Source organism: Trichoplusia ni, chromosome 2, assembly GCF_003590095.1.
Source record: "Trichoplusia ni isolate ovarian cell line Hi5 chromosome 2, tn1, whole genome shotgun sequence".
Classification (NCBI taxonomy): Eukaryota; Metazoa; Arthropoda; class Insecta; order Lepidoptera; family Noctuidae; genus Trichoplusia; species Trichoplusia ni.
Window position 1 is genome coordinate 11821392 of NC_039479.1, and position 23480 is coordinate 11844871.

The window sequence follows — 23480 nt, forward strand, 5'->3', positions numbered from 1 at the left end:
TACTGATCAATTTACATCCAAGTTTTTATTAAGCTGTAATTATGTGTACTTAATGGTACCGAATCAAAATATTACTTGATTTGTGGGAGGGAGATGCCGTTCTACGTAATCTAGCGTTCCGTCCCGTTTCCACAACTGCAAGTCGACATTTCACATGGTAAGCTTCCAGTTTTTTTAGTTGAATTTCTATAAGATGTTAAAGATTTACTTTTATTCATTTATGCGTCTTAAAATTTGAAAGAATGCCGTGCAATGACCTAAGTCCTTCACCACACTAAGTATCGTAGGTCCCTTAAGATTTTGAAAATGAAACTAATCTTCTACATGAATGACTCTGATTTATATTAAATCTATTTAAATGTAAAATTTCATCATGTCTCCATTTTCTCATGGGAGAAAGCTGTAGTCGATTTTGTTATTTGATTTTTAAATTACAATTTTATACATTCTGGAGGTTTTAACCGAATCTGTGTAGGTATTTAACGTATAAGGGTAGTCTTGTGAATTTATTGTTTTGTCTTGAATTTATATTACAAAGTCTTAATGCAACAATGTTCTTAATAAACATGAAACAGTTTAATACTAAAGAGGTACTTTTGTTAAGTGTTTCTATGTATTGCAAAGATATCTGGTAGCATTCGTAATTTTCCTGTTTTGTACTTTTTATAACGTTTAATTACAATTATGTATATGCGCTTATAATAATTAGTGACTTGTAATTTGTATTTATTATTACAACGATAAAAAGTAAGTGCATGTTAAGCCTAACAGCATCATTCACATGATATTTAGCCTTGAAATAAGGGTAACATATATGTATATTATATTGCAGATATGAAGTTCGTATGTATGAGCAAAACTGTCGGCATCAGCTTCGTAATTAAGGGTGATATTAATACAGAACTAGTGAACGCGTGCCTCGGCGAAGGTATTTCGATATTGCGGCCCGTATTGGTGATCGCTCAAGTGCCACGGAATATTCGACATAGCTCCAACATCATTATACTCTCTTTCTTTGCTCATTATGTGTCGGGAATAAAAGACCACTGTTTATATTTGTGGTCACGCTTGTGCGTCATTGGAATGTGTATTATAAACTATTTATTAGTCACCTACTTATAATGTTAGGCCCTTGAGTGTCTGAGTGTTTTGTAAACAGGGTATAATTTTAGTGCTTGTATTAAGAGAACTTTTAACCGAACTGTTATTATTGTGCAAAAGAGGAGGCACGCGCACAGAGCGTAGCAGCGTCACCTTTTTTATAACAACAAAAGCCCCCTCTGCATTTATGGTAAGCATGCAGACAAATTACAAAAGACAGGAAAATGTTAGTTTAGGTATGTATTTAATAAAAAGTCTTCCGCTTTTAGGAATTTCATCCTTAAATTGCAGAGGCTTCACAAACATCTAAGTCACAGACAATGGCTATCCTATTAATACTCTTTGTAACAAACCTCCTGCGAAGACGAACCTCTTTTGCTACGAGACTCTAAACAACCCAATTGTAAACGATTACAATTTCTATTTATTCTAAGATTCTAGTACTACTTGAATATTTTACGGAAGTTAAAACCATCTTATACAGTACACAGCCTAGTTATTACGATTTGAGTAATTCAAAAATATGGACCATAGATGTCACTCGTAAATAAAATCACATTTGAGTTATGAACAAGTGGGGATTCCCCGAGTCGGAACGTTTCGAAAACGTTGATCTAGATTTATGCCTGCAATAGTCATTTAGACCAAGGTTGTACGTTTTGCCACAAGGTTGCAAATGTGGAAGAGGGATGCAGCTATATGCCGTGGAGTAAGCGTCTCGCTTGCTTAACAGACAACTGTTCCTTAGCTAAATATACATATGTCTATCTAATAGTAGAAAAACAATTTGTGTGATCAACGAACGCTTGTTCTGAGACTGGGTGTCTTTGTGCATGTTATTCACATGTTTGGGACACCCCCGCAGCAAAATTCCCAGGAGCGGGGTCGTTTTTAAATACAAAAAAATCGTCGTAATTAAGTATCATGTGTTAGACACATTAAGATGTTATTATTACTGTAATTCATACATCTCTGACAGTCGCTAGAAAGTCTAAGGGGTATCGTGTTGCCCAGGAAACTGGGCTTTAGGATGTCAGATGGGCAGTCGCTTCTTGCAGAACACTGGTACTTAGCTGAATCCGGTTAGACGAGAAGCCGACCCCAATATAGTCGAGAAAAGGCTAAGATGATGGTGATGATCTTCTACACATTAACAAGTAGTGTTTTCCGTCAGAAAGACAAAAACCTTAAAGTTGTGCTTCAGTATTCTTGGTGGCTTATGAAAATATGGACTAAACCTACTTCATGTTCAATATGACTATAGAAAAACGTGAAACATTGTCTCGAAAAAAGTTATTAGTCTTGGAGTTCGGTACATCGAAGTTTTAGATCGAGAGCTAGCGCACACCAATACATCATAAGGTGGCATCTAAGGCCGCGTGCAGAGTAATGTTTAACTAAGTTTTTATGTATATTTTTTTTCGCTTTCCAATTTAAGTACTAATTTTAATCGTTTAGACTGGATTCCTGTTCTATATAGAGAATCGCAAATATCTTGTCTCTCAGAAACAGTCTTTTTAACTTTGTTTTTTTTTGCTTTGTCAATTTAATTACTATTTCCTTTGGTGTATATTTCTAGTGATTTTAGCAAAACCTGTTTTAAACTTTTACCTAAGGGAAGTTTTTGGCTTAAATTAGTTTTTTTTTTATATAAAAAGCAAAACAAACGTGATCAACATTGCCAACAAATAATTTTCAACCAGAACAAACCTTTTTCACAAAACGACTCCCACACTAAGCCTTACCTTACCTTACCTTCTTTTACAAACATTCTATCAGCTTCACTTGAACAAAAACACCAGAACTCAAAACAGGTATCTGCGGATATCACAAAAGCTTGTCCTACGCATCAAACCTGAGACACATCCGTAGCTTTGTGGTAAACGATACGACTAGAAATTCTTAACCTCTATCATATCTTATTTTGTTCTCTATAAAATAGAAACATTGTATACTAGCCCTAACAGTTATTCCAACAAGGAAGTGCCCACACCGCCATCGGAAATTACATTTTTAATCTCCTCTCGCACGCGTTACCACGATTGGGGTTTGAGGGTTAAAACTACTGTTTACACTGCAATACATAAATAGCTGAGCAACGCTCGGAAATTACTAGTTAATTAAGTAGTTCATAAAAGAGATTTGAAAATGGAAAAGTAAATAGTTGAATCATTTTTTGAACAATACTTTCGCGTTTAGAAATTTTGTGCGATACGCAGTCAGCTCAAAAGGAGGCTCAAGCTTATCTATACTAATAAATAAAGCTGAAGAGTTTGTTTGTTTGAACGCGCTAATCTCGGGAACTACTGGTTCGAATTGAAAAAATATGTTGTGTTGAATAGACCTTTTATCAAGGAAGGCTATAGGCTGCATTACATCACGCTGCGACTAATAGAAGCAAAGATACAATGGAAAATGAGGAAAAACGGGGAAAGTCGTCGATGTCGGTTATATCACCTTTCCAAGAGAACTCTTCAAAAGTCCGGGATAAAAACAATCCTATGTTCTCTCTCAAGGTCAACTCTATCTCTGTACCAAATTTCATTAAAATCAGTTCAGTGGTTTAGACGTGAAAGCGTAACAGACAGACAGACAGAGTTACTTTTGCATTTATAATATTAGTAGGGATAGGGATTGTTAGTGTACTGGCTAGCGCTTGTACTAGCTCTTGCCCGCGGTCGCGCCCGCTACAAATCGAAAATGATCCCACGGGAACAAAAAAACGTAATACATACTATTCTCTGCCTTAATCCTGGTTATAAACTATCCATGTATCAAGTTTCGTCTAAATCCGTTCAGTGGTTTTTGCGTGCAAGAGAAACAAAAATCCAATCATCCAGGCTTACAAACTTTTACTATTATAATATTTGTAGGATTAGTTGGAAATATTAGTACAATAGTAGGATGATTCTTCTTCGTTTACCTCAAGTCACTACTAGTATTAAGACGGCTTTTTTCTGTGCATGGAAAGCTTGAACATCTACCTCAATGCAGGTTGACGATTTCATATTTCCTGACTATGTTTTACTTCACCGTTTTTCAGAGTAGAGCCTGGACCTCGTGCATATAAATTCATGCATGGAACGACTTGCGACATGCGTGACTTTCGCAATAATTAAGAATTGTGTAGATTGTTAATAATATTGTTAAAAAGCTTGTAAATAATAATGGCATACACAATTGTTCGCCAAATCCCCAGAGATACGTCGCTGGTAATTAGCTCCAGTTTTATAATTTTATAATTTAATGTTCGTAATAATCAATATATCACAATAATTATATCCTGTTATGACATAATATACTTTAATTGAAGTAACACACAATGATGTTGTAATATTATATTGTTACGTCTTTTTCCATTTTTTTTAATGTTTAATGAGCGTTCTTTTTATTCTACCAGTTCGTGATTAAAAGTCCAATTGGGATGTTTCGATTACCTACACAGGTCATGGTAATTGGAGATGTTTAGAATCTTGATAGACTTGTAATGTAAATAATAAACATTCTTCTCGATTATTTTATTTATTTTAGTTTTACATTATTTAAAGTAATTCTTCTAATTAATAATTTCACTTCAACTGAAATCATACAAGTAAATTGAGTTCCAATTAAATCCCAGATGTCTTTCAGTCATCCACCCAGACAATAAAATAATTATATTGAAACAAACCCTACTCAGTACATGCTGCGAAATATATTCAGGTATATTCTCTCACCTTTGTTACACAAATCCATATGTGGATGTACAAGCCATTCTTAAGCAACCACCAAAAGAAAAATACTAGCGGGAACAATAGTGGCTTTTTGCGGGCTACTGGCGCTCTCTACCGGCGTGCGGTTGAACTAATGGCTCATTCATACATAAATAAGGGATCGAACAAAAGGTCCTACCTTTTTTGTGAGATCCGAACGTTTGAGCGTATAAATAACCACCAACAGTTCAGTATTTTCGGGGTGATTTCTATACCGGGATTTCTGGTTACTTTGGCTAACTAAACACCTACTACGGCCGTTGAAGAGCATATTTGGTTTAAAGGATTTTTCTTTGAAGTGTTGGTATGGTGAAGCCACTTTCAACTTAGCTCCTGACGTTGCCACAAGTGGCCTGAAGTGACCTGAGTGCCCGCTACCACCTCACAAAGCAAAATTATTGCAGTGGTAAAAGCGACACCCGAAAGGCCCTTGAACAACTCTGCTTACACCCATAGCCCATAGATTACAGGGAATAATAAAGTGAATTAAATTAACAGGAAAATTATATTGAAATTCACTTGTACACAAAGGAAAAACTATGTTCTATTGTCTCGGACCACATACGCTGCTAATTACAATTATAGTCGCTATCAAAGAGTTAGGTATAATAATGTTATCTATACATATAATAAAATTGTAGAAAAGTGAAAACTGTACATTGAATATTTTTTAAAAAGAATAATTGCAGGGTGGTCTACGAACGATTACGAAGCAGAAAATATGATTTTTGTAATTTTTGTCTGTTTGTCTGTTTGTCTGTTTGTCTGTATGTATGTCCGGAAAGATCTCGGAAAGTACTGGATAGATTTGATTCAAATTTTCAGAGAATATCAACAAGAGGTCCGGTCAACATACTTTTTACTTATTATCTCGCTTTTCGTTACAGGGGGTGAGCAGGAGCCTTTTATATCTATAAACAAATATCAAATTATCTCATAAACTACTAAATATATTACGTTCAAATTTTGCATGAACCTTATCGTACACATGATACAACAAATATACAAAAACCATAACGCTACTATGCAGAGGGCATGAGCAGTAAAGTTTTAAATTTTTGGAGTCACCCGTAACATCGTGTAATACAACTATGAGGTGTATTTTCACCCCATTGAGTAGTAGGCAGCACGGTCATCAATTTACACAAAAAAACATCACGGTATTTATCTTAAGACTTTTGGCAGAGCAATAATAGGATTTTTCGAAAATAAATCATTTTCACAAAATTAGTCATTTTATTCTCTTTCAAGACTATCTCACAAGTAAAATAAAAGAAACATAAACTAATACGTTTTTTTTTAAACAATTGTTACCGTAATCCTTGAAAGAAAGGAACTTAAATTATTTTTATTTTTATTGATGTACTAAAATTACTCAAGTTCAAATGTGGAATGCCGTAACATGATTTTGTATTTATTTACGATAGGTGTATATACCTATGTCTTCAAGATCAAAACATTCGTAGTGACACTCAACCCAAAGTTGCATGTAGTTCACATTGATCTTATCTATAAATATGCAACAATAAATTACTGAACGACACAGTTAATTATTACCTTGGTTCATCTGTAACAACTAGCAACAAAAATATAAACATTCAAACAAAAAAAAAGCCTTTCAAACAATGAAATAATGTTTTCTTAAATTTGCAACATTACATAGGCCAAAAGTATTTCGGATAAAAAAGCCCAGAAAACTTGCGTAAACTGCATAATAGGTATGCAATGTGAAAGATCTGTACGACCAAAGCTATCAATGAATAAGACCGTACGCTAGACAGTTTTTGACATTATGTATCTATTGATAGAACAATGTCCACTGATACCTGATTTTTCAACATTTTAACGATTTGATCGGTGTACATCCGCCATTACAGAGACCGCACACGTGGTCATCATCATTCCCCTGCCCTTATCCCAATTATTTTATTTGGGGTCGGCGCAACGTGTCATTTTCTTCCACACCTTCCTATCGGCCGTCATCTCAGAAGGAACACTCTTTACAGCCATATCGTCTTTCACACAATCCATCCATCGTTTCTTTGGTCGTCCTCTTCCCCTATATCCATCCACATCCATGCTTAACGCCTTCCTTACCACATGATTTTCATTCCTCCGCATAACATGCCCATACCATGACAGCCGGTTACCACGTAGTTTCTCTGTAACCGGTGCCACTTTCAAACTTCCCCTTATATACTCATTTATTACTCTATTCGCTCCGGTAACACCACACGTGGTCCTTCCAAAAAATCCTTTAACATTTTTTTGTAATAGCGTGTAGCTATCAGCACTTACATCCGTCATACAATGTCTGGAAAATTCATTTTGGTTGTCGGTATCGACAGCGTAACCTCATAACCAACCTCAAGTAGTCTTTATTTAAGTTCCATTTATGCAGTAGGGATGACGGTATTTTACTTCAGTGATCGTCAGGTAGGTCATTCATGATCAAAACACCAGGGGGTCAAGATAACACGTTTCCCACCTTTTTTATTTTAGAAATAGTCCAAATGTTTGTGAGAAAGATCAGTTTTAATATTAAGAGGGCAATCAAACGTGTTTTAGGAAACCGTTTATCTGGGCGCAATTTTGCAAAATCTTATATCTTCTGAAACTATATAAAATCCACAGTTACCGACCCCGACTCTCACTTCACCAGCTTCGTCCACAAAAATAATTTGACATCTTCTTTATATCGTCAGAAAACATCGTGTGTGAAAATAACAACTGTCTGGCTATCACTGTTCCTGAGAAACAGCCAGGTGACAGACTGACGAACGGACACCGGGGCCTCAGTAATATGGTTCTGATTTACCTCTTTGGTTACATTACAATAATAATTTTATGATAGGTACCTCATAATCACTGTCATAATCCGTCTAGCAATTTCAGGTGTAGGCCGTCCCAAGAAGAGACGTGCTCGAAAATCATAACCCACCCAATTAGAAAATGGAAAACCCTCGAAAGTACAACATTTTTAGCAGAACTGCTAAGACTGAGTGTATAACTCAGTCTTAGCACTTCTGTTATTTTTTCCTATTTGCACCTCCCCCCCCCCCATTTTTAACATGTCTAAACGAACACTCGCACATAATTCACGTTTAAATTAAAATAGTTCAATTCTTTCGGAAGCTATGATGTCACAGACAGATAGACAGGCAGGCAGATATGTCAAAGTTATAAACCCCTCTTTTTGGGATTATATAAGAAAAATTCATTAAAACAGCTCTGAAATATTTGACACCAGGATAGTATCGTAAACGATGAAATGTGTTTGATTCAAACATTTGATAGTCTTTTTGGGCCGCTCAAGATTCATTATAATTTAGAAATAAAAAAGCAAGCTTAAAATATAAAAAGTGTTTCATTTTCAATATTGCATTACATTTTTGAGATGATCGTTATTATTAAACTTCATAGTTTTTCACATCTTGAGAATCACGCAGACAAAGTCGCGGGCAACAGCTAGTTTTTAATAATACGACATTACTACGCAGACGACGAGCCCAATTGCAAACAAGAGTGTTGTTTCACCATGACAACGGGCTGGCTCACAAAGTCACCGTTGCGATGGCTACCATCCAAGAAACGGGATTCGAATTGCTTGAACATCTCCACCCTGTTCGCCAGATCTAGTTAATAGCTCGTTCTGCCTCTTTTCTCAACTCAAGGAACACCACGATGGCGAGGTGATGACTGCTGTAAAGGCGTTTTTGGAAGATCAAGACAAAGATTTTCTAGAGGTATTACGGGCTAAGATATGAGATGGACTAAATGCATTGACTTACAAAGACACTATCTAGATAAATAAATTAGTGTTGTAGTTCAATTACCTTTATTTCAAATTGATTATCGTTACTTTTGGATCGCCGTAGTAGCTAGTCGAGACAAATAATTAGAAATAGACATAAAACCATGCAGCTGTAAAGTAGGTACTGAAGCAGGCTAAGATTTGCTGTTTTTGTCTCTGTTTTTTTGGGAATGTTCGAGGAAGTAGTACCGTTGACTTCACTGGCCAAAACTGTCCGCCCCTAGTCGATAGCACTAAGCAAACAATGATGGCTGAAAAAGTGTTTGGCCGCCTCTCCAAGTTTTACCTCCTTCGGAGCTCTTTTTGACAAATATCTTACCAATTCTTCAGAAATTGTTTTCGTTGTTCAGGTGTCGAGAAAGACAAATCTAAAATTCAAAATTCAAAATGTTTATTTGCATGTTAAGGTTGTACAGTTGTTAAATATAATATATAATTGAAGTTCAATCTTTGTCACCTTGAACAAATTTTAAAACCTACTAATAGTTGAGTAATTTGATTCTCTTTGTTGCAAAAAGCCCCATACCTTGGATCTTTTTAAAAACAAGTATAAAATTATCCGGTGATGCTGCTAAAGCTTGCTCGCAGAGTAACAGCACATTACAATAACTTTAACTACGGTAAAACGGGGTGAATAGAGTTTCAAGGGGTGAATAGAGAATAGTGTTTTTTAGGGGGTTACAAGAATATTTTCTTACATTAAAATGCTTAGACACAGTTACTTTATGAAATACTTGTGAGTTTGCGTATAATCTTTATGTTTTGTCTAGTTAAACGTCCAAATTTTAATAAAAACTCTGTTTCTATCCACCCCAAAAAACCCTCTATTCACCCCGTTTTACGGTACATATGCTTAATCGAATATCTAAAAAATAACGGTTTATTCTGATATCTTTGCATGACGTGTACCATACGCCTATGTGTTATGTCTACGAATTTAAAACTGTCAGCACTGGCGATAAAGATTTTGTCAAGTAGGTCCTTACTCATAAGAAGCTATCACTTCAGGATAACGATAAGCAAAACAGTGGACGCAGTCAGAACAGAGTACGTAAATAAAATGTAACATCGAAGACATAATATTAACATTATGTAGTCTTTGCAGTTTTTGTACATCCAAAGAGGAGTATTTAGGAAATAATTCAATGGAGAACATTCATATTCGGGACTTCTTCGAAAATTTAAATAAATGCAATCTTTATGAGAATGAAAATAAAGTATAAAATAAAAAAGCGCCATAATTTAAGGTTTTGTTTATAAATGAGCTATCGCTCCAGTCAACTTCGAAATCCCAAATCCCAAACATAAAAAAGTGGGCAAGTACGTGTCAGGCTAGTGACACTGATGGTTCTGAACAAATAAGGAAAAACGTAATGGCACACTTATAATCGTACCAAACGTTATTTAACTTCGTTGTTCATTTTAATTTAAAAAATAATCAAAAGGATGGCATCTCGTGTATCTCTTGTGGCATCATATCTTCAGAACAGATTGTGCGATTTCAATTTAGGTTGTTTTTTTATTAAAGGCGAATTATGTGCTACTGTTCTAAGACATGTTTGAAAAAAATCGCTGGATCCATTTAAAAGTTGTGGTAGTAATATACTTTTTAATTTTTTATTGCATCTTTGTTATAATGAAAGCAGAAATACATCACCTGTAGAAATTTTAAATGTTTAACTACATATATGGTTACAATTTTTCCGCCGGGGACGAAACCCTAAAAATTCACTGGCCACAAATTCTACATTCCAAACTTTATCTTTAAGCTCAAGAATTAAGGTACATATTACAGTGGCAACACTGTTAGTACCTTGTGTAGTACAAAGTATGATGCATGAGAGCTGATTATTATAAATAGAGTCTTTGGATAAATCGTCAGTCAAAGTTCTTGTGCAACCCGTGTCACAGGTCACTCTGTTGCCAGTCGTTTTATAAGAAGGTCGTTGAATATTAATCATGAAGTTCTTCATAGTTGCGGTAATCAGCGCGATGGTCCTGGCAGCTAATGCTAGGTTCGTATCATTGGATGAGGCGCTATTTGCTGACCTTGATAGATCAGTCGACGAAATCAGTAAGTTTTGCTAGGTTTTTTTTTACTTTTTTATTTTTTGTTTGACTCAGCCTTTTTAATACATGCTGTATATTTGGATTTGTATTTGAGAAACTTTCTTGATAAACGGTGGAACAATATTTGAATATGAAATCAAAGAGAATTCATAATCACCAATGATTCTAATTGATCATCATAGATGCAGTTATTTTTTTCATAATCACAACTAAATCTGTAGGATGTGTACATTCTATTAAAATGTGTACATACAGGTTGTTGTTGATTCATTAAGGCCAAATTTCTGACATGATACACATCATGAAATAAATTTGGATTCTTTGAAAGAAAAAAAAGTGTTCTACTTAGATTCAAAGATTTGTTTCGGCGAATCCAGTTTATAGTTTAAATACCGCTTAAGATAAACAACTTTTCCAAGAAAGAAGTTTAAGTTACGATAAAAGGAATCATCCCAAACACTATCTGTTTATTACACACCCCGTATGTCAGCCCACGATCGTACCACTGTTTATTATTAATTTTGAAAACTATTTTAATATTTTTTGTGTTATTTCTCCCTAACTTTTAGACCAGAGAAACGATTTTATACAAGCTGTCATTGTTTCAGAATCTATAAGAGAGGCCAAAGAAGTTCTGTACATACCAACGACTATAAAGGACTGCACCAACCCTGGATGTGACTACATTTGTAAGTTGTTGGGCTTCAAACACGGTACCTGTGTCTCTTCAACAACTTGCCGATGCTACAGTTAGATGTACAACATCAGATCTGTGTTCTTTTTAGTAAGGATTTTTTATACGACATTTATTTCATAAGGGACTCGGTTTTTAAAGAGTATCTTCGTATGCCAGAGATAAACAACCTATTCTTTTTGCCTTTATTAAATTTTAAAACTTCCTCTTAGTATGATATGTATTCTATAAGTAGTTTTGAAATAAACTGTATTCTTTATACTTTGTGTTATTTATATTTATAACGACCCTGTAAGCTATTGCTCAAACGCAATGTTAACTACTTTGCTGTCCCGCCAGAGATTAAATAGTTAAAAATATAAATGTTAGCATATGTATCACGGAACAAGGAAATGGTTAAAGTATATTGATATAGTTAAGTTCTGCCTATTGTCAAACCTTTAACGAGTACATTAATGGGCAGACCTTAACTCTTTTACACGTTTATTTATACTTTTATTACTCACACAATTTAAATAAAACATGACAGAAATATCACCACAAATCTATCACTTCACTCTTAGCTTGACTATGAGACTAGACTAGCTGCCAAAAAATACCCTCACTATCAGAGTACCTGCTATTTATTTTTTGTTGAACTGGTAAATAGTGGCGCGAAAGTCCTTCAGAAGGATATACGTCAGGCAACCCTCTTCATATCCAGAGTGAATTAAAATGTTGGGAAAGGGCGACGTCGCTAGAGTTATGTGCGTCGCATACGTTATTATAAATCGCTCCCAACGTGGCCAATGTGGGCTTGCTTGGACCGCCACAAATTTATTACCTACTTACTTGTAAATTAAGTTCTTAACCATCACTGGGCTGCGACAAGTGACGATTTAAAAGTAAAGTGTCTTTGATCCGTAAAACATTGAACTTAATGTCATCGGGCAGCCGAGGGGCTCAGGTCACCACGCCAAACCTACTGCCACGCCACTACTACCGACGAGTCGCGGGTTCGATCCCCATGTAGGACAAGCATTTGTATGTTCCATGAATGATTGTCGCTAGTCTGGGACTTCGTTTGAAAAAAATACTTAACTACTTATACCTACCTAAATTGGCTAAATTGCCAATATAATTGATAGGCAACTGTCAACAGCCCCGTCCGTAACACAATTTAATTATCGTTTCAAGTGCCTAAACGTTATTCAGATCACAGACACTTCATTTCGACCAATTCTCTTTCGCTTTTGTGGCGATATTAATTCGCACACAATGCTAAAACAATTAAACGTCAAAATTATTCGTCATTCATTGGAATGTCTTAATTAAGTCTTATAATAGGATGAAATTATTGAATTTTCAGCTGTACGGTGATCATTTGAGTTCCATTCAACGGTGAAAACTTATGAGGTGTCTGATCTGAGTGTAAAGTAGTCATAAAAATTATGTTAAGTGCGAGTCTGACTTGCGGCACAGGGTTTCATATAAATAGGGTAAAAAAACAAACTATAAAACTTGCCACCCTTCAAGTTTATTATTAACCCATCGCTTGATCTAATAGATACGCGACCATGTTCCTTTCTTTGCCATTCGTGCACCGGAGCGACGGTAATTTTTTCGAACAATCCCACTGCCCGGGCAGGTATCAGCCGTAGGTACTGGGCTCCACAGAGATGAATTCAAAGTTTTATTGCTTCTTATAGAAGCAACAGGAATACACTATCAATGAAATTTCGCTACTACGGGTCATGAGTTGCAGCCTTGTGCTAGACGGACGTTGAAGGTAGTTGAGTAACAGGGTTGCGTTTATATCCTTTTGTACAACCACAAAAACGGACTTCCGGTTTGTGTTTGTTGACTAACACATGTGGAGTTTCTTCTATTAAGCTTTTGGGCAGTAGAAGTTTGTTTTTTCGACTGTATTTTGAGTGCGTCTTATATATTTGTGTGTGTCCTGTGTGTTTTGTGTTTTTGTGTGTTCAATTTACTGGTAAGTACATAGTACTTCTTTATTTTATGCGGCAGTCGCCGCGCAATAATGGACGCTGACGACCGGCCTCCGGGCCGCCCGCCAGATCCCAATGATCCCCCCATACTCGACCCTAATCCCCAATCCGACCCCAATCCCCAAGCCCTAGACCTTTTTTCCTACACTCCCGTTGTAACAGCTCCTTTGTCATCTTTTGAGGCAATGGAGACACAAACCTCTACTAAACGAAAACGGCCAATTGATAACAAAGAAAACGACACGAACACCGAGGACTCAGTATCTTCGGCATCGAAACGTGATAGAGTCTCCGCACCATCACTCATAGCTCGATCGAAATACACAGATACCGACGTTGCCCCGTATATAGTATTCGTATCGTATGCAGAGGTGGACCCTAAGGCGGGTTCAACTATGCATCCTGTAAGGTTTGGTCAGTTGCTATTAAAAAACAAGGTTAGAAACATAACTGAGGATGGCATAAAAAAGGTAGGTAGGAACCGTATCTCTGTGGAATTTAAAGCCCCAGCAGACGCCAATGCTTTCATGGACAGCAGTTTCCTCAAAGAAAAAGGCTATGTTACATTGATCCCTACTTTTAATATTACCCGCATGGGAGTAGTAAAGGGTGTCCCAGCAGACTGGACAGATCTAGAATGCTCGGATAACCTAAAGTCCCCTACAGGTTGTGGAAAGATTCTAAAAATAAGGCGGTTGAACAGGAAGGTTACCAGTGACGGAAAAGCAGAATGGTTACCCACTTCTTCAGTGGTTTTAACTTTTGATGGGAGAGTTCTTCCTGAACGTGTATTTTGCTGTCATAATTCACTTCTTGTTGAGCTTTATAACTACCCCACAATTCAATGCTTTGGGTGTTGTCGGTATGGTCATACCAAGACCCAATGTAGGTCCAAACCACGGTGCTTCCGCTGTGGTGGAGACCACTTTGGTGAGGGATGCTCAGCAGACGAAACGACCTGCCTATTTTGCGAAGGAAATCATCTGGCCACCAGCCGACAATGTCCAGAGTACCAAAGGCAGAGGAATATTAAATCCTGCATGTCACAAAAAAACCTATCATATTCTGAGGCAGCAAAAATATTCCCACCAGCCAGAAAGTCCTTTGCTGATGTTGTTGCATCAGCTCCCTCCCCCCAACAGTCTCTCCACACACCCCAATTAGCTCGTCCTTACCGCTCTCACCAATCACCCACTACCACATCTTACAGGAAAACTGTTTTCCTGCCCCCAAAATCCCATGCTCCCCTCTCCCCAGGGTATGATCGTCAGGCCCACCAGAATATCCTGAATAGTTTTACTCTCCCCACTCCCGCCAACGGCTGTGCCCTTCCCAACAGCCCCTCTCCCACTGAAAATATCCCAGCAGTAGAGCAAATGGTAATGTTGCTCACATCTATTCTCACATCCTTCCCCTTACCAGACCACGTTGCCAATAACTTGATTCATCTCTTTTCCAACCGCAAAATTCCATCTCCTGCAGTGGAACGCCAGGAGTGTCCTTCCAAAAAAACATAAGGTCACTCACTTGGTTAACCTTCACACTCCAGCTATCTTTGCTATAGCAGAGACGTGGCTAACGCCGCGCCTCCATTTTAATGTCCCCGGATATAGCGTGCTCCGTGATGACCGTCCCGACGGCTATGGCGGAGCCGCTATACTCATAAATAATTCCTTCTCCTTCTCCCCTCTCTCCCTACCCCCCCATGGAGATGAGATCAATGCTGTAGGTGTTAACCTGCTGGGCATTGATTTTATTTCTATCTATATCCCATCCCCGAATCCCACCTGTCTCCAATACGTAAAAAATATTTGTACCGCCCAAAACCCCACTATAATCTTGGGTGATTTTAATTGTCACCACGTCCTTTGGGGATCTGACCACTGCGATGGCCCGGGGCTGGACCTTGTCGATTTAATCGATGAGGTCGGGCTCTGTGTTGTCAACGGTGGGCTGGAAACCCGACTTCCCAGACCCGGACAGAGTAGAAGTTGTGTGGACCTTACTATTTGCTCAACCAGCCTAACGGGCCACCTGGAATGGCAGCGCCTAAACCACACCCACGGTAGTGATCACTATCCTATCCGCACCACCCTTACTAACAGATCGCTACCCAGTAGAGACAAACCTCCTCTCCTAAAATACAAGCTCCCGAATGCAAACTGGGACTTGTATTCCCAAACTCTTGACTCCCTGGTCCCTTCCTTGCCAGAAATTTCTCCAGATAACCTCGATGCCTGTATAGAGCAATTCTCTGAGGCTGTCTCGTTGGCCGCTGAACATAACATTCCCCATAAAAACTCGGCCTCTGGAAAGCTTTCGTCCCCACCGTGGTGGGACCGTGAGTGTTCCGCCATGGTAAAAGCCCGGAAGGATGCCGAGTCTAGGTACGTGGGGTCTATGTCGGTGACCAACCTGATTGAGTACAATCGGATTCTTGCTAAATCCAGGCGTCTCTTTAAAAAGAAGAAATACGAAGGTTGGAAAAACTTCTGTGCTTCCCTTTCTCCAACGTCCCCTTCCTCGATCATCTGGAAAAAGTTCAAGGGATACAGCCGTGGCTGCTCAACCCAGAATCCTTCCACTATCCCACATGATCTGGCTCCCAATTTCCTATGTAAACTAGCCCCGCCCTACGTTCCACTTAGCGAGGAATGTCCCTCATCCCCAAACCCCCCCATCCTGTCCAACAATCCCTTGGATCTACCGTTCTCCATGTCTGAGTTAGAAACAGTTCTGAACCACGTCCGTGACTCAGCTCCGGGGATTGATGGCTTTCCCTACTCCTTTTACAAGAGGTCTGGAGCTCTTTGCCGCCAGTACCTCTTATCCCTTATCAACTCCTGTTTCTCACTCTCCCATATCCCAGATAACTGGAAAACCCAGCTTATCATCCCTATCCTGAAGTCAGGAAGAACTCCCGACAGCGCAGACCATTACAGACCAATTGCTCTTTCTCCCGTCATTGGTAAGATTCTTGAACACCTCATCAAGAACCGGTTGGAATGGTTTGTCGAAAGCCGTAGCCTTTTGGCCGAATCCCAATTCGGCTTTCGCAAAGGCCTCAGCACCATGGATAGCATTGGCGTCCTCGTCACGGATGCGCGGATCGCTCTCTCAAAAAACGAGTCCGTTTTAGCGGTCTTCCTAGATATCTCAGCTGCGTATGACAATGTCCTCCTTTCCGTGCTCAGTAGTAAGCTACGCCAGCTGAGCATTCCGGCTAAGATGCGACAATGCATTTGCAACTTGTTTTCCGGACGATTTGTCAAGCTCCACATTCCCGGTGTAGAATCTGTTACCAGAACCGTTTGGAGAGGTCTCCCTCAAGGCTCGGTCCTCAGTCCTCTGCTTTACAACATCTACACTTCTGATCTCCACAGATCCCTTAATAGTGACTGCCGGATCTTGCAGTATGCGGATGATCTCTGCCTATATCTGCCGTATGAGTCTATAGATCAGGCCTCGGCGTCCATGCAGGTATCCCTCGACTCCCTAAATCACTGGCTCGTCTCCCATGGTCTTAGTTTATCCGCCCCCAAAAGCTCAACACTCATTTTCACTCGGAAAAGAGTTATCCCGGATGTCCGCCTGGAAGTTGAAGGCCTCCCTATAAATTTAGAGGACCGCGTGAAATTTCTGGGTGTCATCCTGGACTCCAAATTAACAGGTGTATCTCATATTAACTATGTCACGGGCAAATGCGAGAAGAAATTGAATTTGTTGCGAGCTCTCGCAGGCGTTTGGTGGGGCGCTCATCCGTTCACCTTGAAGCTCATTTACAATGCCACAATAAGGAGTTTACTGGACTACGCCAGTTTTTGGCTGGAGCCGTGCAGCAAAGCTGCACTGGCTCGGCTCGGCGTGGTTCAGTCAAGAGCCCTCCGCATTGTATTGGGTTGTATGAGGTCTACACCGATTAACGCACTGCAGGTTGAGAGTGGCGACCCTCCTCTTCTCCTTCGCAGGCAGTACCTTGCTGATAAATTCGCGTACAAGATGGTCCTTAATTCAAATCACAAGCTACTGCCGAAGCTGTCCACTTTGGACAACTTGCTCGGACGTAGTTCATATTGGAGACACAAAGATCCCCCTTTAGTTTTAACCTCCTTCAGAAAGCTACGTATGGTTACAGAGAACGCCCCGATTCGCCAGTGCACTAAATTACCTGTCTACACCTCCCCATACAAGGTCCTACACTTTCGCCCTAATTTCACCCCTTTCATTGGCGTTAATAAGGACACTATTCAGGCAAACGTTTGGTTTTCCCAGTTCGTCAATGATAAGTGGCCTAACCACACCCAATTTTACACAGACGCTTCAAAACTTAGTCCGGATGGCAAAACTGGGGTTGCCGTCTACCTTTCCAACTTCCAAACTTTCCTTCAATTCCAGTGCCCTCCAGAGACATCCGTGTTCACTGGAGAGTGCATTGGAATTTTAGAGGCATGTAAATTCATTTTTTCGCATAACAATATCACAAAAGCTATAATTTTCTCTGACTCCAGAAGTGCCCTGGAAGCTATCGTTAAAAACTCTTTAAAAGATAACCTTCGTAGTCCGATAATTATAAATATTAAAGAACTTCTGTGCCTTCTCTCCAGTAAGGATATAGAGGTTATACTTGTATGGATACCAGGCCATATGGGCATCACGGGAAATGAGTGCGCAGACTCAGCCGCCAAGGCGGCTATCTCCAGCAGCTTAGCAGACACGACACATTACCGCATAGAAACCTATGACTTGATCCATAAGGCGAAAGCTGACCTCTTCAAAGCCTGGCAATCTTACTGGGATGTTTCCAGTAAGACCAAGGGTGGAGCACTGGCAGCAATTCAGCCCTCTATCCCCTCCAAACCTTGGTTCCACAAGTTCAAAAAGGTTCCAAAGCGGGTTACGTCAGTAATATGCCGTATCCGCATTGGTCATTGCTGCACTCCAGTTTTCCTACACAAAATCAGAGTCCTTAGTAACCCCCTGTGTGAGTGTGGTCTAGAGGAGGGTACTTTGGACCACATTTTCCTCAACTGCCCCCGGAACAAAGCTTACGATATGGATCAAGTCATAAGCAAGCTTAAGATCCAAAACCCAGTTAATGTCCGCCACCTCCTTTCCTTTTTCCCAAATCCCCAAATTATATGTGCTTTTATTAAATTTATTCACACTAACAATATAAAATTGTAAATATTATATTTAGTCTATGGTTGTAAATAATCTCTATGATAAGTATGTATCTACTAACTCATATTTTGTGTTGTTACAGGCAGCGAAATATCGCCTGAAAAAACTTAAAAGTTTTAAGCCCGCAGAATACCCATGTGTGGTCACTACGCGACACTGGCAGTAATTGTTGCGCAAGTTAGCAGATTGCCAAAACACTAAAAAAAAAAAAAAAAAAAAAAAAACCACAAAAACAAAAAAAAAATGTCTATTAATTAATCACAGTCATTAAGGATCTCTATTCGATTAATTTGAATCCTGTTTTAAAGGTAAAGCCGGTGGTAAAATAATCATTATGTTTTGATCATCCACTTTTCGGTGGGTAAAAAGCTCGGTACTCAAACTTACCAGCTACTCCTGTTTTTATATCTACTTTTAATGTTTTGTATTTGTTATAGTAACGTTTGTTTGATATTTAATTAGATATGGGATCCCACGATCCTTCATATTAAACTAGCATTATAACCACACATGTAGGTATTTGTGCTTGATTTGTGTGTTTGTAAAACCCCCGCGACCAAGGATTAAATTGTGACCTAAAAATATTGTTTGAAAACGAATCGCAAGGAAAACAAGATCGTTTATGTCTATCGGAATTGTTTCATTTACCTAGCTTTATGCAAACTATTAATGAAACACATGCACATCAACACACGGTGTGAACTCAGCCTTATCGTTTTTATTTAAGGGGAAGTACTGATATCGCACTCAATGTTTTCTGTTGTATATCAAATAAAGTATTGAAAGATAATTTAATCAGGTAAATAAATGAAAAAAAAACAATTGACACACATTCATAAGGTATAAATATTATAAACAAATGAGTAACTTAGATATCAACTTTATCAGTCTTTATAAGAAGACAACTCTTTATAAAAGGATTTCATTGATTTTCCTATCTATTTTAGGCTAAATACGGGAAGAAAAATCAAGGCTAAGACAAGTCAATATTATGCCGGCACGGAGCTCTAAAATGGCCAATTATCAAGGCCGGATTTAGGGGTCCAGAGGCCTCAAGGCAACAAAGGAGTGGAGGCCCCTTGGTCCAAATTATCAAGCTTTTTTAGAAGACTACTTTGGGCACAATTATAAAGACAGGCACTGTCACTCTTATAGTGTCAATAATGTGGGCTTACCTAGGTTTTTACCGTAGTTTCATAAAACCACGCAATAATTTTTATCGAGAGTGCTGGGCCCCTGGTCATAGTGGGCCCCTAGGCACAAAAGTGCCTTATGAATAATACGGCACTGCCAATTATGATCCTCTATAGATATCAATTCGTTCTATTAATCATATCGTGCACCACAGTAAGAAACAAAGCTAAGAATTATTATTTACTTTACTTATTTTATACTGCTTTAACAACGCTAGCCATTTGCAAAGAAGAGAAATGATAAGGCGAGATTAAATGATAAAATCAATGCTTTATTTTCTTTTTAGTAACATTTGCGACTGGTTCCGTTTCGTATTCTATTTCAACGCGTGCCATCTTCTTCCGTGGTAGAGACTCGGCGATATCCTGGAAATAAATAAGATTAACATTAATAACTAGGTACTAATTGGTCAGTAATAATTTCAAGGAACGACTGAATGGATTGAAGTGACAAGCAATAAAACAAAGGTGCAAAATGACTGGAAAAATAAATATATACATAGGTGTATCGTGGCAAGGGCATGTTAACATAATTAAAAACTAGACCTAGTATGTTTCAAAAGAAGTTAAATTATGGTAGGATTTTTAAAGCTCACCTCAATGTCTGAAGTCTCCGATTCAAAATCACTGTCAACGTGAACATTCTCCTTCTTACCGGAATCGGAATCCTGAAACATTCAAAAGCATTAAAAAGAAATCCAATCAAAAGGTACAGTCACTCACAGAAGTCAATGATCGCAATCCCATTTTAAAGTATTACCTCAAATGTGGTGTCATGCACATGTAGGAAAACTTGGTATGTCAGTATTTTTTAATAATGCTTATTTATTTACTAACAGGGTATTTGACTAAGTCTAAAAATTCAAATCTGTTAAATCCGTCAGTCAGATTTCCAATTAATGTTAGATACGAAATAGGTAGAAGTAAGGAAGATAAAAAGCACTTAAGTATCATAGTGTGGGCGAAAAACATCACTTGCTAGTGAAAATCGTACTGGTAAGTGAAGTAGGTATTATTATTACAAATTCCTAAAAAGATAATGAAGGAACTCACCTCATCACTATCCATATCACTGTCAGCTTCAACAAACTCATCAGCTTGCTCCACAGTCCGCTCCAACTCTCTCTCTAATTCCGGCTCCATCTCTCTCTCAACTTCTTCTTCTTCCTCATCTTCTTTCTCACTTTCACTTGAAATCTCTTCAGCTTTGAGTGCTGCGTCAAATGCCATTTGTGGGAAGTTGTAAATATCATTATACTGAAATTAAAACAAATCAAGTTCTTTATTGTTGTAAAATGTAGTTAGTATTTTTAATAGATAAAATATAACTCTATCAGATTGTGTTCTTCATAATAAAAAATAACTTTATACATCTAAAATTATGTTTTTCACTTTTGTTATATGGTAATTGTTAAAAACTTTAAAAATTTATTTACTGTACTTTGCTGTTTTATACATGTTAATGTGCATTACTAATTAAATTCAAGGTTTCCATTTTTGAACCTGTAGTACCTCAATCAGCCAAAAAAGACCATATAGTATATGTGAGCTATGATTATAATGAAATTTAAAACATAAATACTGCAATACTTACAGTGCCTTTCTTCAGTCTTTCAAGCAGTTGTTTTTCTATAGCATTGTCTATTCTTGCAGCGACTAAGGCCTTTTCTTCCCTTCTTCTCTCACGCCTTTCTATCTTACGTTGTATGGGAACCAATTCCTTTCTAAAAATTTAACACTATAAATTAGGTATATAAAGAATTAATTAAAAAATATATATCAACTTTACAATGAATACTATATTTATTGATTTTGTTAGATCTTTGTAAATAGAATTCATTTAGATGTTACTATGGTGGGCCTACGTACCCTGGCATATACATGTAACCCTGTCATCATGTGGCCAACAGTGCTTAATATTTCACAATTCATTATCATTGGCACTGGATAATTCAACAGAATGCACTACATTAATTTGTAATTTGTCAGATAAGAGGGTACTTTTTAGAAAACAGATCTTAACTACAGTTCTGGGGCAGTGCTCCATAATCCGAAAATTCGATTATCTAACATTGCGTTATAAAAATTTTTTTTTCATTACACAGGTTTACTGTAAGAAATTATTATAATACTAGCTGTTGCCCGCGGCTTCGTTCCCGTGGGTAGAAGAAGATGTAAGTTATGATTTATACCCCTCCTGTTTTTTTTTCACATTTTCCATTGTATCTTCGCTCCTATTAGTCGCAGCGTGATGGTTTATAGCCTAAAGCCTTCCTCGATTAATTGTCTACTCAACACAAAAAGAATTTTTCAATTTGGACCAGTAGTTCCTGAGATTAGCGCGTTCAAACAAACAAACAAACAAACAAACTTCAGGTTTATATATTAGTATAGAAGAAGTATAGATAATAAAAAAAACTTACACTCTTCTAAGTTTCAATTTTCTCATTCGTATGAGATACTGTGTTATTTTGACAAACCTCTGCTTGCATTTCGCCTTTATAAAAGCAGGCCAGTATAGAAGATTCTCATTGATTTGATATATTGCCTTCTCAAAGTTTCTTGACAGCTTTACTTTTTCCCATTGTTTGGCTGGGAACATTACCCTGAAAAAATCAACTCGTTTGTATTGTTGGTCCATGAGTTTTATAGGAAAACAGTTAATGACGCCACTTAAATATGTGACACCAGAGTACAAGAAGAATGATTAAACTTGTATTTAAGTGAAATTAGGAACCAATTTTGTTGGTTGGCTTGCTTAAAAAAATTCGACATAGATTTAAAAACAAGCATCTCCCGCGCGACTAGAATTACTTTCCTTTTTTAAAGTTTTCTCTTAAAATATTATTAAACAAATAAAACCAATTGGTGCTGATCTTTAAATTAAACAAGTTATACCTTTCAGCTGTCTTCATAAACAAGTAAATAATACCATTTTCTTCACGAATAGTTGCATATTTACTGTTTGCAAGTGGACACGACGCCCGGCTGCACAAACCAGTCAGGTTGAACTCATTTCGGCAAAAATGCTGAGTTTTTGTACTGAAATATAAATAACACATATTTAATCATATTTTAAAGATGATAGCTAATATATTTTTCAAGAATTTTAAATAATACATACGTTACTTTGTGCGAACAATGTGTCTTGTTGATAATTGCCCACACAACCTATAAACAAAACATAATTTGATCAGGATTTAAAATAAAATAAATATAAAAGATAACATTATAAAGTCACGTAATTCAATATACTTACGTCGTCGTGCTGCATGTTAAAATTAAAGGTTCTTTTACTAACTGTAAATAATAATCACATGGACTGACAAATAATAACCTCAACACAATACGGTACGCGAATGACAACTATTTTGACAATGACATTGGCTAGGAATGCGTCCTAATAGAGATTGACTAAAGCGTGTTTGCATAATATTATAGGTAATTTATGATAAAAAATATGTTTGGAGTGTTATTAATCAGCATAAAAACTCGGGTACAATTTTTTTGTTTTGATTTTTTGGAGATTTGTGTCACAAAATTTAATAATGGTTTAAGTTTACTTTATGATGAGATTAAAGGCGAAAGTTAGTTAGCTACTGTACTTTACTTCACTTATTATTTAATAAAATACAAAGTAAAAAAAAAATATATTATATTCCATCATAAAAAATTAGTAAATAT

At 37.5% G+C, this 23480-nt stretch overlaps 2 protein-coding genes and 1 long non-coding RNA gene across 3 annotated transcripts; 2 read left to right on the plus strand and 1 right to left on the minus strand.

Annotated features, from left to right (window-relative positions):
• Positions 1-10538: 10538 nt before the first annotated feature.
• On the plus strand, positions 10539-11692 carry LOC113507245. Its single transcript, XM_026890124.1, has 2 exons — positions 10539-10741; positions 11346-11692. The coding sequence occupies exons 1-2, from the start codon at positions 10627-10629 to the stop codon at positions 11489-11491; spliced, it is 261 nt and encodes an 86-aa protein (XP_026745925.1). The 5' UTR covers positions 10539-10626; the 3' UTR covers positions 11492-11692.
• A 733-nt stretch (positions 11693-12425) lies between these two features.
• Positions 12426-18827, plus strand: LOC113507340. The gene is made up of 2 exons (XR_003401846.1): positions 12426-13406; positions 18686-18827. It is a non-coding gene; the product is annotated as an uncharacterized LOC113507340 (long non-coding RNA).
• Positions 18828-20047: 1220 nt separating this feature from the next.
• LOC113507314 (protein MAK16 homolog) lies at positions 20048-23171 on the minus strand. The gene is made up of 8 exons (XM_026890182.1): positions 23056-23171; positions 22921-22967; positions 22695-22838; positions 22220-22402; positions 21391-21520; positions 20850-21053; positions 20393-20464; positions 20048-20162 (listed from the first exon to the last, which is right to left on the minus strand). The coding sequence occupies exons 1-8, from the start codon at positions 23068-23070 to the stop codon at positions 20061-20063; spliced, it is 897 nt and encodes a 298-aa protein (XP_026745983.1). The 5' UTR covers positions 23071-23171; the 3' UTR covers positions 20048-20060.
• Positions 23172-23480: the final 309 nt, after the last annotated feature.

Excerpts from the sequence above, each read along its gene's own strand:
- LOC113507314 (XM_026890182.1), bottom strand. Across the intron at positions 22,403-22,694 it reads TTTATGAAGACAGCTGAAAG|GGTAATGTTCCCAGCCAAAC; the intron begins GTATAACTTGTT and ends TGATTTTTTCAG. Across the intron at positions 20,163-20,392 it reads CGGAGACTTCAGACATTGAG|GATATCGCCGAGTCTCTACC; the intron begins GTGAGCTTTAAA and ends ATTTATTTCCAG.
- LOC113507245 (XM_026890124.1), top strand. The coding sequence starts at position 10,627 with ATGAAGTTCTTCATAGTTGCGGTAATCAGCGCGATGGTCCTGGCAGCT. Across the intron at positions 10,742-11,345 it reads TAGATCAGTCGACGAAATCA|AATCTATAAGAGAGGCCAAA; the intron begins GTAAGTTTTGCT and ends TCATTGTTTCAG.